The 18,197-nt window shown below is 39.6% G+C and overlaps 1 protein-coding gene and 1 long non-coding RNA gene across 3 annotated transcripts in view; both read left to right on the top strand.

Moving 5' to 3' along the window:
• The window catches only part of DCTN6 (dynactin subunit 6), a 23,621-nt gene extending 16,612 nt beyond the window's left edge, over window positions 1-7,009 (top strand). For both annotated transcript variants that reach the window (XM_007117736.3, XM_028481635.2), the window contains exons 4-7: window positions 1,533-1,621; window positions 2,874-2,921; window positions 4,316-4,458; window positions 6,430-7,009. In XM_007117736.3, coding sequence (XP_007117798.1) covers window positions 1,533-1,621; window positions 2,874-2,921; window positions 4,316-4,458; window positions 6,430-6,528 — 379 coding nt within the window. In that variant the 3' untranslated portion in view covers window positions 6,529-7,009. The remainder of the gene's footprint in view (window positions 1-1,532; window positions 1,622-2,873; window positions 2,922-4,315; window positions 4,459-6,429) is intronic.
• Window positions 7,010-7,829: 820 nt separating this feature from the next.
• LOC114484619 (uncharacterized) overlaps window positions 7,830-18,197 on the top strand; it is a 19,773-nt gene continuing 9,405 nt past the window's right edge. Inside the window, exons 1-4 of the long non-coding RNA XR_003677727.2 lie at window positions 7,830-8,100; window positions 10,159-10,212; window positions 12,106-12,173; window positions 16,989-17,157. This is a non-coding gene — a long non-coding RNA (uncharacterized lncRNA). The remainder of the gene's footprint in view (window positions 8,101-10,158; window positions 10,213-12,105; window positions 12,174-16,988; window positions 17,158-18,197) is intronic.

The following is an 18,197-nucleotide window of genomic DNA, read 5'->3' as shown; positions in this document are numbered from 1 at the left end:
ATGCCACTCTCTCACTTCATCCCAGCTTCCCCTTCCCCCCCCCCGTGTCCTCAAGTCCATTCTGTATGTCTGCGTCTTTGCGTCTTTATTCCTGTCTTGCCCCTAGGTTCTTCAGAACCTTTTTTTTTTTTTTTTTAGATTCCATATATATGTGTTAGCACACAGTATTTGTTTTTCTCTTTCTGACTTACTTCACTCTGTATGACAGACTATGTCCATCCACCTCACTACAAATAACTCAATTTTGTTTCTTTTTATGGCTGAGTAATATTCCATTGTATATATTTGCCACATCTTCTTTATTCATTCATCTTAAGCATCTTTTTCAACACAAGTAATTAGTAAATGAAGAAACCAAAGACCAGAGGGGTAAAGAGACTTGTCCAAGGTGAGATAGCTCGTAGGTGGATGACTAGAATCTCCGAGTCTCGGTCTGATAATCTTACCCTTACGTATGACAGCCTCTTCTGTTCCTTAAGCAAACATTTCTGAGGACACCCCCAGTGGCCCAGTGCTGTGCTCACTGCCTCAAATAGTCTTTTAGGTGGATGTCTTGGTTCTGGCTGCAATGTTATTTCTCATACCCAGACATGTGAACTTAAATCTGATATATATTTTCATATGCTTTGAGGGATAACACTCAGAATTATATTTTAAAACTTGGGGGTCCTAGAGGCAATTGTTAAACTTTATAAAATATTAGAACATGTACATGATCTTAGTGAACTAGACTATAATACCTATGAAATTTTTATAAGCATTTGTAAAGCTTTCTAGGTAAAATTTTGGCAGGAAATTCAAGCTTATACCTAATTTATAGCAACAGTGTATGGAATTTTTAATAAAGACCTTGGGAAAATACTTAACTGTGATAAAGAGATTGATTCCTCTTAATGCTTACTTAGGATTTGGGAGTTTCTTACTATATTAAGCAGTTTCTTTTTAAAATATATTTTGGCACCTTTAGTGTAAGTCAATTAACAACAGTTATATTCTGCAATAACTCAGCTGTCAGAGATAAAGCACTGTTTTTTAAATGACTTTTTCCTCTTAGACCACAAACATCTTATGTTCTAAATGTTTCAGCTATCCACCTAACAGCATAAAATGATTATTTTATGTGAATATCTGTTTACATTTCACAATCTTGAATGATTATTAAGAAAGGAAATTTTTCAAGTTAGGCATGATTTTGATTCCATTTCAACAAGCCTAAAGTGCTAGCCGGCATCTTTTCTACCTTGTCCTGGGAAAGGCACACTGGGCTTTGAGATTAAAAAATAAACAAAGAAAGGCTGACCTTCTGTACACACCTATGACTTCTTTACATTTCAGTAATTCTTTTTCAACTCAGAATAAAGTCTTCTGCAGCATAGAGGATAAGTAATTCACTTGGATTAAGAAATTACTTACATCGTTACATATATTAAGCTTGATGGAGGTAAAATTGAGAGAATGAACCCAAATTCTAAAACAGCAGAATTGCTTACTGCATTGTTGACTTGTTGATAATTTGTCTCTTCTTTTTATAGTCACCCTGAAAATATCACTCCTGATGCTGAAGATCCAGAGCCCAAACCTATGATTATTGGCACCAATAATGTGTTTGAAGTTGGCTGTTGTATCCTTTGCCATAATTTAAGATAAATCATTTCCAGCTGTCTTTTCGTACCTAAATCTCCTCTGTAGAAATTGTTGTAATTTATCTATCAAATACTTACATTATATATATATAATTATTTTTTAACGTATAATATAATTGTATATAATATATGTTATATATTATGTAATTTATATTATGTGTATATATAAACATATATAAACTATGTTTTTAGGACTAGGCCATCCAGCTCTTTGAAAAGACTTATTTACAGTATATCAAAAAAAAATTATTCCCTCTGTTCCATTGAATAATCCGAGTAAAAGAAGTATGCTGTTTTCAGGTGTGCATACATGCACACACAAACTCACACTCACCTTTAGGAACCATCTTGCTCCTGTTGCTACATCTTGTTGGCAGGTAACAGTGACTGAGTGGCAGTAGACATGAAACAGAGTAATCTTGGCTTCAGTCCTGGTTTAAGAACCACACTCTGTCCATTTGATTCCTATATAGTTTTCGGTTGACAGAATGTTGTCTGATACAAGGAAGTGGTGGATGGAGATGAAAATATTTCATTCTTTGCATTTTTCCCCCCAAGTGTCACCAGTGCCTTTGCAGATTTCATACTCTAAAAAGATAGTAAAATCTTTTCAAGATGTCAGCTAAACCTTATTTTATAATAGAAACTACTTGAAGGAGAAAATCTAAAGGTTTAACAATAGCAAAATATTTAAATAAAGCTGCAAGCATAAAATGGACCACTAGAACCATTAAGCAGTCATTTACAATTATGTTTTTAAAGATTTTTGATGGTATGGGATAAGGCTTGCAAATGGAAGTGAACCGAATAAAGCGAGCTACAGACGTTTATACGGTTTGATTTTGTACAGTTTGATTTCCAGTTATATAAAGGGAATTATGCATAATTACATAAAGATATATCAAGCCATTAACAGTGCTACCCTTAAGTGATTGGGTGTTAGTTTTCATTTTCTTAAAACAATTGTGAAAATATGTTACTCATAAAATCGGGGTATAAGATGCTTATTTCTTTAAAAATATAGAAGACATTTATTTATACTTGAGATATTTCTATATAAAGATTAAAACTTTACTTGAAGACTGCCCTGGGCAAGGAGTTCTGGCCAGACCAGCCTGCGCGGCCCCTCCCATGCCTCTGTCTCTGCCCCAGTGCAGGATAAGGACAGAGTGAATTAGTAGGGAAGAAAGATGAACATATTCACAATGTCTACTTAACTCTGGCTTATAGATTCCCAAACCATGAAAATAGGAGATAATAATGTTATTGAATCAAAAGGTAAGTTATGTTTGGAACTTTATTGTGAAAACTGATTACCTCCTTTCTCTTTATGGTGTTCCAGAAAACAACCTAAGTACAGACCATGGCAAAGTGGTGTGCTTGGAAGGAAGGCGTGCTTGGAAGTTGGCTAACACAGCTGTGAGACGAATTCTTTGCCTTTAAGGAAACTAATCTAGTAATGTGTTTCATACATTAAAATTCTAGCTATGTACATTTAAATCAGGATTGAGTTAAACCATAAACTTCAGGTGAAAGATTTGAAAACGATTTCTTCTAAATACTAGTGTCTGACTTCCCTGGTGGCTCAATGGTTAAGAATCCGCCTGCCAGCGCAGGGGACACAGTTTCGAGCCCTGGTCCGGGAAGATCCCACATGCCGCTGAGCAACTAAGACCATGCGCCACAACTACTGAGCCCACATGCCACAACTACTAAAGCATGCGTACCTAGAGCCTATGCTCCACAAGAGAAGCCACCGCAATGAGAAGCCCATGCACCACAGCAAAGAGTAGCCCCTGCTCGCCACAACTAGAGAAAGCCCGCACGCAGCAATGAAAACCCAACGCAGCCAAAAATAAATAAATAAATAAATGATTTTTAAAAACCAAAAAACAACTTCCTTTCTTCCTTTAAAAAAAAAAAAAACTAGAGTCAGTGGTAATTTAGTTGATTAACGTTATTGTAGAATTAAAGAAAAAAAATTAGTTTCTCTAGCAGTTTGCTTTCTTGAATTTCAGGACTGCTTTCCCCTAGCCCATCAGAAACAAATGTAAGCTAGTTTATCATAGGTGGGGCTAGGCGGGGACCATGTAAGTCACCATCACTGCTGGGAAGCAGCCCCAAGAGCTTGTCCAGAAAGAACCGGAGTGATCAGATTAGACTAGTGCCTTTCCTTTCTTGGTCTTGATTGGCATGAAAGAAAATGTTTTCTTTTTAAAAAAAAAAAAAAAAATTAGGCTTTTTGTTAATCTGCTTAATGGTTTTTATTTAATTTGGATTACCAATTATGATGATGAATCCCACTGTCATTTTCTATTTATTGTATACTTGCTATGTGTCAAACCTGTGCTTGACACTTTACATTTACTATCTCATTTATTCCTTACAGCAAACTGTGAAGTGGATGGTCTCCATTTTATAGATGAACTTGCTCAGAGAATTTACAGTGACTTGCCCAAGATTGCACAGATAGCAGCAGAGCTCTGTTTTGAATGCACTTGATACTAGTCTGGTGCCTGCCTCTGCGCTGTACAAACTCTGGACTAAAGCGATTTCTTAGTATTTTTTTAAGGGCAGTTTGTATTTTTAGACTTGCATCATCTTAGGAAAAAAAATAGTGTTCTAGTCATTGAATGTCTTACATGGTAGTTCTCTCTGTGTCTTTCCTGCAGCGTATGTAGGCAGAAACGTAATATTGACAAGTGGTTGCATCATCGGGGCCTGTTGCAACCTGAACACGTTTGAAGTCATCCCTGAGAACACAGTGATTTATGGCGCAGACTGCCTTCGTCGGGTGCAGACTGAGCGACCACAGGTACTAGAACCTCTCTTTTAAAAAGAGTCTTTTCTAGGGCTGCTAATTTTCCCAAAATACCACATAATTGTTTTAATGGGGCAGCAAGTCAGCTGTTTAAAAAGCAAATAATTTAAATAAAACATGAGAGAAACATTCCTAAAACTATAATTTCTTTGTAATTATTGAGTCCTTAATATCAGAAATATGTCCAAAGATGACAATGACACATTGATTATGGGAAAAGAAAATCCAGGGATGTTATTCCTAGTCTTATGTATTTTCACTGGAGGTGAATCACCAAGCCTTACAAACTATATGGATTTGCTCCTAAAAATACCAACCTTCGAGGGTAAGGAATGAACCTACCAAATTTATACTGAATAGCCAACTTGGGTTCATCTATTAGTTTACTAACATAGAGATGCCTTGAAAATAAACACAGTTTGTGAATATGCAGGTATATTTAGGTATTTTCCTGTCTTATGAGAAATTGTCCCCTCCTAATAACCAAGAATAATGGGAAGTATGTATTTGGAGTTTCACATTAGAGTAGGAGATAAGTAAGATAGGGGGGCTTCCCTGGTGGCGCAGTGGTTGAGAGTCCGCCTGCCGATGCAGGGGACACGGGTTCGTGCCCCGGTCCGGGAAGATCCCACATGCCGCGGAGCAGCTAGGCCCGTGAGCCATGGCCGCTGAACCTGCGCATCTGGAGCCTGTGCTCCGCAATAAAAAAAAAAAAAAAAAAGATAGGGCATTTGGGACTTCCTTTGGACAGAAGGCATTCTGATTGAAGTTTGGAGCCTCATTGTTTGGCACACTCAGTATATTACCCACCCTCCTTCCCTTTCCCCAAAGAAAGTATTTTTCAAGACGTTTAGCACTTTTGGTTCTTAGCCATATTTTATCAGAAATTAAAATTCCAGTTCTTTCTGGGTTATTGTAATTCTGTAATGTTTGGCTTTTATTATTATTACTATTATTATAAGCAAGTATTACCAAAAGGAAATAAGAAATCCAGTATTTTTTCACTATCTTTCTGCATAACAGCAAAACAATTGAAGAGGGAGAAATGAAGCTGGAGTTGGGTTAAGGGAGATTAGAATTAAGTGAGCAAGAATATCTGAAGTTTAATACATAATGGTATGTATGCAGCACTGTTTTCCATTATCTTGCTGATCATAAGGCTCATGTAGAGGTCCTTATTACAAAGGATTCACCCAGACTTTTGGAAACAAAGTTCTTAGGGCAATTGCCTAAAAGTCCGTAATTCTCACAAGTACTCCAAGTGAGATTTACAGTGAGGGAAGTTTGAGCAAAGCTGGTATATGAAGAGTGAAGATCAGGTGAGTATCACAGCTGTGTGCTCTGTAGGTCATGTAGAAAGCAGTGTGCTCGGGGTATTTTACTTGTGTTGTCTACTATAATTGGAACTTTTTCAATTCTTAGAGGCCAAGGTGAAATCTACAAAAGCAAGGTTGAAAACTGATTAACATATTTTTTTTTTTTTTTTTTTTTTGGCGGTACGCTGGCCTCTCACCGCCGCGGCCCCTCCCGTCGCGGAGCACAGGCTCCGGACACGCAGGCCCAGCGGCCATGGCCCACGGGCCCAGCCGCCCTGCGGCACGCGGGACCCTCCCGGACCGGGGCACGAACCCGCGTCCCCTGCATAGGCAGGCGGACTCCCAACCACTGCACCACCAGGGAAGCCCAACATATTTTTTTATATGTAAAATTTTTTGGCTTTTTCTTATTATCAAACTTAATGTATGTTCATTGTAAATTGAAAAAACAGAAGCAAAAATAAGTCAGTGAATGGGATCCACTGCAGGGGCACAGGTTCGATCCCTGGATCCCTGCTGCACGGCAGGGCCAAAAAAAAAAAAAAAAGTCAGTGAAAATCACCTGTAATCCGATGACATAGTGATAATCATTTCTACCTGATACTCTTTGCTTTCTGCTGGTCAGTTCTTAATTCTCTTATCTTTTTAGCCCCAGACACTACAGCTGGATTTCCTGATGAAAATCTTGCCAAACTACCATCACCTAAAGAAGACTATGAAAGGAAGCTCAACTCCAGTTAAGAACTAAGAACACTGTATGACATCAAGATAACATTTGTCTTTGACCACTGTCTTTTGAAAGAGTCACGGTGTTTATGCACTCTTAGCAGTCACAGAATGATATGTGTTGACTTTATCTTGTAAAATTGAGTTAGAGAGGAAAGAAATGTGTTTTCATTGTAACTGTCCTCTATAATATATATATATATATAATGTATTATTTTCTGATGTCCTTGTCCCATTTCTGATAATTTACAGATTTCTTATTTTGTGTTGTTTTGTTATATAAAATGTTGGCCATGAATTTTAGTTATATAAAAGACTACCCATGATAAGAAAGAACATATTGTTATGTATTGATATTCTAGCATTTACTAAACTGAATAAAAATGTTGATGACAGGACTTTTCAGTGAATATACTTTAATCAATTTTTCTACTTGCATCAACTTTCCCAAAATAGCTCTTTTAATTTTTATTGTGTACTAGCTATATATTAAAGCTATTGTGGATTTGTAGCTGTTTAAAATTTCAGGTGAAATTTCAGCAGCTATTGAATTAATTTAGACTTCATTTTGTTTCCAAGAAAAAGATTTTTTCTTTTTCAATAAAACAAAAGTAATCAGGGAAAGATGTATTCAGTAGAATACAAAATCAGAAAGAATGGTGTCTGATGAAAGTGACAGGTAAAATGACCATTGAGTGTTATTCTTAGGTTTCTGAGAACAATGAAACTAGAAGAGATTTTGATATATTTATAAATGTATGAAATTATTTTGGCATATTACTAATCACTAATTATCAACCTTGTCATAATTCTATTTACCTAATTACATAATGGGCAAAATATTGAGGATTTTATTGTAATTCCAAGTTTTTTTAATAATTCAAGTGCATACATTTAATGGGACATACTTTTTAACTTTTGAATCAGTAGATGTTGATTAATACTGACATTAAATGCTAAAATATTTTATCTTGAAACTTTTTTTTCATTGAAGTATAGTTGATTTACTATGTTATGTTAGTTTCAGGTATACAGCAAAGTGATTCAGTTATACGTATATATGTATTCTTTTTCAGATTCTTTTCCATTATAAATTATTACAAGATTAATTTTTAATTGTGGATAGTAAAAAACTATTTTTGAATTTCTGAAACTGACTGGTACAAATTAGCCTTTGTTCCAGTTGTGAATGACTTGATTTTGGTAAGAATATTCATGACTCAAATTAGAAAACTGTACTACTATACTACATATAGTGGTTTGAAAAAGGAGAACATCACATAAATGTCCTGTTTTTGATAACTGCTCTTTATTCATTTTTCAACCCCTGGTGATCAACTTAGGATTTTGTTGATCATGAAAATTTCTAGATAAAAGATCAGAAATTACAAAACTGCCCTTGAAATGCTGTACCAGTTCTGAAATATTATCTCTGGACAGGCTCTGATATGCTAATAAATGCCCTGTGCTCCAAACTATACAGGTAGTATGTGAAGACAGCAGTGAGATCCCTCCTGAGGACTTGGTAATAAGATATCCCCAGAGAGTCAAACTAGTTTAATCATCATGTGAGAAGAGCCTCAACGTTTCCCAGGTACACTGTGGCTTTTAATCACTATTAACTCATTTGAGGAAAGAAAATGTCAATTTACCAAGAGTTTAGAGAAACAAAAAGTGACAGTGTGAATACAGTGTTAACCCATGGAGGGGAGGTGCTGAATCCAAGAGATGTGAGCCATTCAGTGACCAGAGATGTTCTCTACTTCCCATAGTGTAAGTTTATGAAGACTTGCTGTGGCTTGGGAAGAACATACCTCAAGACTTGCCACTTTGTCCTCTAACTGCAAGCTTAACTGAGCCACCTTCTGATTGCCAATACGGACTCGAAGCTATCATTCAGGAAAAGGGGGAGCTCTGTATGAGACCATCAGAATTCCATTCTGCACATAATAAATTTAGAGAAGCTTTCTGATTTATATATCAGTATCGTGTGAATTTAGTTTGTGTAGTTCTGCCTCCATGTCCGTCAGTTTAGTCTGTGAGTTTTGAATATTCTAATAAAATAGTTTATGACCCTTCAGGACAGAGAATCAAAGCCCAGACAGTTTATTGCAGTCTTTACTCTGTGGGGCTTCTCCATAGTCAGGCCCCCAGCCTTCTGGTGACAGTCTCTGTCTCACTGAGACCGCATTCAATACTCAAACTTCAGCACAGATATTCTAGACAATTGTGCTAAGTGGTAGGACAAACCCTGACATGCTGGTGACATAAAAAGTAGCAACTAAGCAGGGAGAAGAAAGAAACCATTTTATTATCGCAGTTTGGTGATAGTTCTTGGGTCAAGATGGTAGGTTTTCACCAAGTGAAGTGTCAGGTCTAGAAAGGGTACTTTTTACCCTGCTGTCTTCTTCATCCATTAACACACACTAGTGGTTTATCTATGCAGTGTAGAAAATTACCCTAAAATATCGCAGCTTAGAACAACAGACGTGTATTATCTTCTTGCGTGGTTTCTTCAGGTCAAATCTAGGAGCGGCTCAGCTGGTGGTCCTGGCTCAGTGCCCCTCAGGTTTCACTCAAGCCAGACTGCAGTCGTCTGAAGGCTCAACTGGGTCTGGAAGGTCCACTTCCAAGGTGGCTGCCTCACATGGCTGTCGGCAGGAGGCCTCAGCTCTGCACACGTGAGCCTCTCCACATGGCTGCTGAGTGTCCTCGTGATGGGGCAGCTGGCTTCCCTCAGCTTCCTTCAGCTTCCTCCAGATCCAAGCGAGGAAAGACCTAGTCTCTAACGTTGCATACCACCACTTCCATTGCATTTTATCTGCTAGAAGCAGGTCACTAAGTCCATCTCACACTCAAGGGGGGGTGATTAGGCTCTACCTTTTGAAGGGAGGAGCATCCAAGAACTTCTGTTCATGTTCTAAAGCTGCCAGCATACACACGCATCATTCCCACCTGGGTTCCTCCCTAGTGCACCGTCAGCATCTTTTAGGGGCCCCCATGCTGTGGGGAAGCTTTAGGAAGGACTGCTGTTTATTGATGGGCACACACATGACATTATTCAAGATCTTCATCTCATAACCTATAAACCCTGTCTTCTTAGACATTTAGATTACTTGTCCTAAATTTAGCATACATTTCATTAAGCATCAGTTTAACTTGTCTAGGCTTAATAGAAATTATTAATAAAAATCTTGAAGGGGGGCTTCCCTGGTGGCGCAGTGGTTGAGAGTCCGCCTGCCGATGCAGGGGACACGGGTTCGTGCCCCGGTCCGGGAAGATCCCACATGCCGCGGAGCAGCTGGGCCCGTGAGCCATGGCTGCTGAGCCTGCGCGTCCGGAGCCTGTGCCCCGCAACGGGAGAGGCCACAACTGAGAGGCCTGCGTACCGCAAAAAAAAAAAAAAAAAAAAAAAATCTTGAAGGATAAGGATGTTGAATGAGAGAATGTTGAAAATCATACAGAAATGCTAAAGTATGTACTTAGTAAACTCACTGACATTTTAAAAATTTGTATGTATGTGTTAAACTTGTATAGAACCTATTACATGCCAGGCACCTTTTAAAGCAGTTTACACATAACTTATTAAATACACATTAACTTACTTAATACTCTTAATCAGGTAGGTAATCTTATTACCATTATTTTGCAGATGTGGAAATTGAGGCACAGAGAGGTTTAGTAATCATCCAAGGTCACTCAGCTGGTAAGTGGCATTTCAGCTCCAGAGTTCATAACCTTAACCCCATTCAATGCTGCCATTTGGAAGACTGGTTAAACCTTTTAAGATAGAGATTCCATAGCTTGGTGAGTTTCCTAAATGCTAGTTAGGAAAACAGCTGTGGATTCGTCTTGCTTAGTTTTTGTTTCTCTTAAAAGTTTTCAAACCGCATGAGACAAAACAGTAGGAAAATTTTAAAAGAATTGTTTGGTCTTCCCACTGAATACAGTAAGAATTACCCAAAGAGGGATTCTCATGATAAGGCTACAGGTCATTCTGTCCAAAACTTTGAACTACTTCTGCTTATTATTACTAATTAAGTGTGGTGGTAAATTGTGGTGGTATTTTTATTGTTGTTTTTACTTATAAAAGTAATATAATTTCATTTTAGACATTAAGAGGGTAGAGAGGAAATACTTCTAATTCCATGGCCCACCCTAAAGCTCCACCACTTTTTAATCATTTTAGTGTCTACTTCTTAGTGTGCAATCCAACCACTAATGAAGGTAAATGAAGATAATTTAATCTTAGGATTTTATAATTCCACCGTAGGCCTGCTGTTTTACCACAGGAGGGAAACAGGATCATTTTTTCCCCTTTTGGCTAGCAAATGGGTTCTCCTAGAGAATTTTATTATACTTAGTAATCCAACCTATATTAAGGCTACTTTAAACATATTTTATTAAACATAAACTAGAAACAGTTCCTCGCGGGCCCCCTTCAAAGGGAGATAGATACATTTTAACATTTTAGAGAATTTACCAGGAGTAGAACCAGTGACTCTACACACATCCAAATGGGGGCTCGGGCACGGCATCTCCCTCAGAGAAGCATTGCTGGTCCCACCAGGGACCTAGCAAAGAAAGGTTTCTCAAATCTTTGTTAGCATACCTCACAAAAGAGTTTCCGCACTAACTTCATGTGAGTTTGAGGGCTAAGTCTCTGAATTTAGATGTTCTGTTTCTTAAACCAACTCCACTTTCCTGTGATTCAGACCTTTGAACCAGTCTCTGTGAAAAATAGGACTGGTGCTCAAGGCCCACCCACTTTTTACAGCTAGTACGTAGGCCAGTCCCTGATGGGCTAGTCACATTTCTCCCTGAGTTGTATGCTTTTCAAAGTCAGTCACTTGTTCCCAAACTTGTTTATGCAAGTTGTACTCAGTAATTACCTAATTTAATTCAGCATTACCAAAATCAAACAAATAGTGTGAAGAGAGTCGTAATCTCTCTGAAAATAAGTTGAATGCTTGAGAAAGACCTTATATCAGGAAAAAAAGATGCGGTGGAATTAGAAAGACCTGATATCAGGAAAAAACGTGTGGACAAAACAAATGTGAAAGTTTGGGTGGGAGGAAAGGATTGTCAAAATCTAGAAGAATTCTGCCGTCGGTTTGCTCCACAAGTGTTTTGAGTCCTCTCTCCACTGAAACTAAAATTGTCAAGGCTACTTGCTGTGCTGATGGTCACCTTATGTGCAGCCCCAGTCAGCAGACTCCACTCAAAGAAAAGGCCTCAGCCTGATATCAATGGAATGATGGATGAATGGACTTGTATATGTTTTAAATTAAAAATAGTTATAGGGCTTCCCTGGTGGCACAGTGGTTGAGAGTCCGCCTGCTGATGCAGGGGACACGGGTTCGTGCCCCGGTCCGGGAGGATCCCACGTGCCGCGGAGCGGCTGGGCCCGTGAGCCATGGCCGCTGAGCCTGCGTGTCCGGAGCCTGTGCTCCGCAACGGGAGAGGCCACAACAGTGAGAGGCCCGCATACCGCAAAAATAAATAAATAAATAAATAAAAATAAAGTTATAAGGATTTTTATTATAATTTTATGATTCCCCATTTTAACTGGCTTTTCTCTTTAACTGACCAATGACAGATCCTGACGACATAGGGGAAGAGAGCTGCCACAGTATAATATAACCAGGAGCTGCCAACCGTACACAGGTACAGAGAAATGAATTACCTGGACCTCAGTGCTTACTAGTGACTTAAGTACATTTTGAAATGAAGAACCTCATTTTTATAAAAATTACACAGAAGCCCTTATTTCTGGGTTAGATGTGCTTGATTTTTTTTGTTTTGTTTTGTTTTTTAATCTTTTGGCCACGCTGCGCAGCATGTGGGATCTTAGTTCCTCAACCAGGGATTGAACCCACACCCCCTGCATTGGCAGCTCAGAGTCTTAACCACTGGACTGCCAGAAAAGTCCCCTAGATGTGCTTGATTTTAATATAGTGGATTTTTATAACTTAATTACCTATCATGTGCCTAAGCCTGCCATCTGAAAGGATGGTTTCAGATCTTTCAGCTTATCCTGTAACTGTGCCTAAAATATGCTTCTGTTTTACTTAAGGCTGGCATAATTGTAGATGTGTGATATATATTGCTTAAATGCTTACAGCCCAAAAACGAAGGCTGCAACTTTATATTTACTCCTGTAGTTAGTGAACCTCTGCTGTCATGCTCAATATATTTTTTAATTGGGGAAAGAATGACCCACACCTGATCCCATATGCTGTCAGCCTTTATATTTTAACTTTATCATAATGCAGTAAGAAAAATTAGAAAGCTCTTTACTGAATTATAGATAAATTATTAAAGTGTGTTTGTGCTGGATGACAGAAAATCAAGTGCATTTGAGTTTTGAATATTGAAATAAGAAGGGGGAAAGGTCATGCTGTAAATGACATTTTGCTTAAATCACCTTCCTCTTTCTGCAGTATACAAGGGCCCCTTCCCTATATTTCAAGCTTTGCGTAAAAGAAGAGCCGTATTAGATCAGGGGCAAGCACCCATCCCCGCTTCATCCTTCTGAGCAGATCCTCAAATTTTGTTCAGTTGTCTACCCAATCCACAAGTAAACCTCAGTCAGTCCGTGCCAATGAGTGTTTGCCCTTTCCCTGGTCCACAATTGCACATGTAACTTAAATTTGCTTAATTCAAGCTCAGGGAAGAACTTAGAGTTGGGGAGGAGATTTTCCTTCTGCCACAGGATGTGTATAGGGGAATAGGCTGCCTCTTTGCTGCTGGCGGCCACCTTACCACCATGAGGGGAGGCAGAATGGAAAGATAGGAAAAATATAGGTGCTCCAAGACATGGCTGAGCCTAACCTTAGAGCCTACCTAACCCTGAACTTGTTAGGGGAGACATTTTCTCATTGTCTTAGCTGGGGTTTCTATTACTTGCAGAAAATACAAAATTTTTCAAGAAATTTTGCCTCAATTTTTTTTTGTGTGTGTGTGTGTGTGGTGAAGCAAGGTACAGCATTTATTTGCAGGGCACAAAGCAAGGAGAATGGGCAACATATGCTCAAAAGACCTGAACTCCCTGATGCTTTGGAGCAAGGGTTTGTTTAAGGCAGCATTAGGAGCGAGGGTCACAGGGTCACAGGTCATCAGCTCACGGACATTCTCCTGGTTGGTTGATGGTGAGGTAACAGGGTGATGTTTTGGAAATCTTAACCATCAGTCTTCTGGTTCCAACCAGTCTGGGGTCTATATGCTTGTGGTCAGCATGTAGTCAACATCCTCTACTGGATGGGGGTCTTAGTTTCTTAGTTTATGTCTGAAGCAAGTTCCTGAAGCAACACCCCCCTGTGTACTGCGGACAGCAGGCAGGACATGGTGGCAGTCTTCCCGCCTCAATTTTTTGGTGGCCTGCTTTGCTCGTGTAGTTAGCACAAGCCTGCTTCATCTGTTGAGCAACCCAGCACTGCCTGCTGCTGCATGGGTGGCAGATTGAAGAGGGGTAAGGATGAATAAACAGGGCAGAAAAGAAGCTTTGTTAACAAGAGATGATGGTAGCTTGGGATGTAACAATAAAGGTATGGACAAGTGGAAAAACTAAAGAGAGATTTACGAGATAAAATTGATAAGATTCAGGGATGGGCCAAATATTGGGGGGAGGGAGAGACAAGGTGCCGAGCCTGACGTGGGGTTCCCACTTTGTGTAAGTAGATGCATGTGGTCCACTCTGAGCTCCACAGGGCACAGCAAGAGGACAAGGCTGATGTGGAAGAGCGAGAATTGGGTGTTGGACACCTGCCTTTGAGATCACCAATTTAGATTTTTCTAGAGCAGCTTGAGACATAATTTATCCTTTTAAAAGTGTATGATTCTGTGGTCTTTAATACATTCACAGAGTAATGCAATCATCATGACTAATTTTTTTTTTAACATTTTCATCACTCCAAAAAGAAAACCCCACACCCATTAGCAGTCCTTCCTCCTTCCTCCTCACCTCTGGCCACCGCTAATCAACTTGCAGTCTCTGTGGATTTGCCTGTTCTAGACATTTTATGTAAATGGAATCATGTAATATGTGGTCTTCTGTGACTGGCTTCTTTCACTTAACATAATGTTTTCGAGGTTCATGTAAGTAATAGCACGTATCAGTACTTCATTCCTTTTGATGGCTGAATAATATTCCAGTGTATGGGTATACCTCATTTTGTTTATCCGTTCATCAGTTGATGGACATTTGGGTTGCTTCTAGTTTTTTTTTTTTGTTATTATGAATAATGCTGGTATGAATATTTATGCACAAGTTTTTTTGTGTGACAAGTTTTTATTTCTCTTATACATACCCGGAAGTGGAGAAGAATTGCTGGGTCATATGGTAACTCTATGTTTAACTTTTTGAGGAACTACCAAACTGTATTCCAAAGTGGTTGCACCATTTTACCTTCCCACCAGCAACAAATGAGGATTCCAGTTTTTCCACATCCTCACTAACACTTGTTAATATTTGTCTGTTTTATTTTAGCCATCCTAGTGGGTGTGAAGTAGTGGTATCTTATGGTTTTGATTTGCATTTCTTTGATGACTAATGATGTTTGGGGCACAGATCATGGCTTGCATGCAAAAAGTATTTTAGTAATTGAAAAAAGTATTTTCAATATTACAGAGTGGTTTGTTTTTGTTTTGGTTTATTTGGTTTTCTTGGCCGGGCCACATGACATGTAGGATCTTAGTTCCCCAACAGGGATTGAACCCTAGCCCCCTGCATTAGAAGTGTGGAGTCTTAACCACCAGACCACCAGGGAAGTCCCATTATAAAATATTTTGATAAAATATACATCCAGTAATTTAACAGATAATAATAACTGCATTGAACAGTACTAATTGAGCCATCAGGTAATGAACTAAAGTAAATGTACAGAGAAACAAGGGTTTTATCCTTTAGAAAGAAGCTTAGATTCGAATTGGGAGGTATAATGAAAATAACACCTATATATGCACATTTATTAAGGCTGAAATCAAAACACTAATTACCTAAATACTTAACTTGTGGTCTGTGGATTATATGCAAACTGTGGGGTTTTTCCTAAAAAGATTGTCATGGTCCATAATTTCTGTGAATTTCTTAAAGAATTCTAACCACTACCACACCCCGCAAAAGCTAAGAATGACTGCTCTAAAATTTTCATCGGGGAAAAAATGACTAATGCATTCTTAACGTCTGCTTCCGTTAACATTTCTTTCTCAATGTTAGTTACTGGTTAAGTTATGCTTTTTGCTTTGGTTACCATTTTTTCTAGTCAAGGCTTTCTGGGTCACAAGATAAAGATATCACTTCACACTAGTTTAAGCAAAAAGGACTTTATGGAAGGCTCTTGATGTGGCTAATGGAATCCAAGGGCACCCAGCCTGGCTGGGACCAACAGAGGACTGGCCCCGGAAGCCGGCAGCCAGCTTCCCTCGCTCGAGTTCTCTCAAATTATCCGCTCTGCTGATCTCTCAGCGAAGCAGCCACCACTGCTCATGCATGCCCCTGACCCGGCGTGCCTGCCCTCACTCCCTAGTTTCCGCGTCCTCCGTTCACTGCCCTGCAGGAATGACTAAATAGTGTCTCACAGCCCCAATTCAAAACTCTCAGGATTGAGACTCTTGTTAGCCCCACTGCTAATCCCATCAGCTCTAGCCAGGAAGGCAGCATCCTGTGGAGCAAGTGTGACTCTGCCCCTGGGTCTGAGCGGGACAACTCTCAGGAAAGGGGAGCAGAGGCGGAGAGACACCCCATCTGTGTCTCCTGCTCCACTCAACTGAAAATGAATTTGCTTGTCCGTATGCCTGAATTTCAGGAACTTTTCATTTATATGAGTCTCTAGAATCTGAAACGAAATACTCTCATTTCCTATGGAGATGATAATTAAGAGAGAAAATTTATTGATCTTTTAGATCAAAATCTCCATTATGTTATCTTTATTGCAAACCAAGCCTTGAGGGATTTGTGTCACTTCCCATATTATAGTTTCAGATCTTGGCCACCATCACCACCACTGCCACACACACCCACATACCCACTAGCTAAAAAGACAGATGCCTCCTTGAATATTTAGCTTAAAAGTTGTCACGGGGGCTTCCCTGGTGGCACAGTGGTTGAGAGTCTGCCTGCCGATGCAGGGGACACGGGTTCGTGCCCCGGTCCGGGAAGATCCCACATGCAGCGGAGCGGCTGGGCCCGTGAGCCATGGCTGCTGAGCCTGCGCGTCTGGAGCCTGTGCTCCGCAACGGGAGAGGCCACAGCGGTGAGAGGCCCGCGTACCGTGGGGGTGAAAAAAAAAAAAAAAGTTGTCACGGTTGGCCTGTTGATTGATATCAACCATCTGAAGAGGTGAATCCCAACCTGCAGTGTTGCATATATATTTTATTTCACAAACACTCTCCTGTTTCCAAGAGTGCTGTGAGATTTGTATGTTTTTTTTTAATGAATTTAAATGAATGTTGCTTTGAGAATTAAGTTTGACCATTTTTCAGTACCCAGTAGGCTAATAATGGACGTGGAAGCCCCCATGGGGAATCTGTTCAATTGGACGCACACAGGAGACCCACCCCGTTCTCCACCATTCACAGTAGCGGTGGCTGCCGACACTCCCTTCAGCTTCTGATTCCAGCCAGAGTCTTGCTGTCATGGACTTCACAGGAGGTTCGTCTTCCCCCGATTAGTGAGGAAGTCTGGAAACCATTAGCTTGTTACCTGAAAACTGGGTTTGCCTCTTTTTGGGCATCGAGCCAAAAGACACAACCAAGCCAAAGATCAGGAGAAGGAAGGGTTTATTATTACTTGCAGCAAGTAAGGAGAACACTTGGGGATCTTTCCCAAAGCAGTGTCTCTGTGAACCACAAAATTGGGGAAGTTTTAATCCAAGTGTACATGCATATTCACGAAGGGGCTTGAGCAGAGGAGAATTCAGCACAGAATTGGGGCAAAGGTCAACCGAGTCCAAGCTTTAGTTGATTGAAGTCAGGAGGGTCAGGTCAGCACCAACATTCCCTCCTCTACCTGCGGGGAGCCTTAGTTCCTGCAGAACTCAAAGACATTATTATGTATATCCCTTGAGGAAGAACTAGGACTCTGCTTTATCATTTCACTATTGTTTGACTGCCTTTTCTCTGTTCCTATATTCCTTTTTTCCCTTAGCATCTTTAATTACTGAGACATGTTCAAGGGCGAGCATTGTGGCCAGCCTTAGATCCCAAAATGGCTTAGGCCAAATGGCTGCTTCTTATGTCAAGAAAGCCATTCCTGGTTCTCTTTCTCCCGGGATCCCCTAACCTATCTGCTTACAAGCTCATAGGTCCTCTACCTTGGCTATACATCAGCCCCCCAGGCCAGACCTCATAGTCTCTGAAAAATTTAAAAGCTTTCCAGGTGACACACAACCCCCAAGTTTGAAGACTATCACATTTGATGGAATTTTCAGACAAAATGTGTGGCATAAATTGTAAAACAAGGGTAGGGTTGGTTTTTTTGTTTTGTTTTCCCATATTTCAGTTTCATCATAAATATGTCTCATTCAGTACATAAAATTTGGGGGGAAAAAAACATTCACAACCCCAAAATAAGGAGAAAACCACTGGTACCATTTAATCGTATTTTCTACTAATGTTTCCTATCCATATTTTTTTTTTTTTTTTTTTTTTTTTTTTTTTTTTTTTTTTTTGCGGTACGCGGACCTCTCACTG

The sequence above is a fragment of the Physeter macrocephalus genome, chromosome 20 (assembly GCF_002837175.3).
Source record: "Physeter macrocephalus isolate SW-GA chromosome 20, ASM283717v5, whole genome shotgun sequence".
NCBI classification, from domain to species: Eukaryota; Metazoa; Chordata; class Mammalia; order Artiodactyla; family Physeteridae; genus Physeter; species Physeter macrocephalus.
The sequence above is the reverse complement of the archived record's forward strand: the minus strand, read 5'-3'. Positions and strand labels throughout refer to the sequence as shown.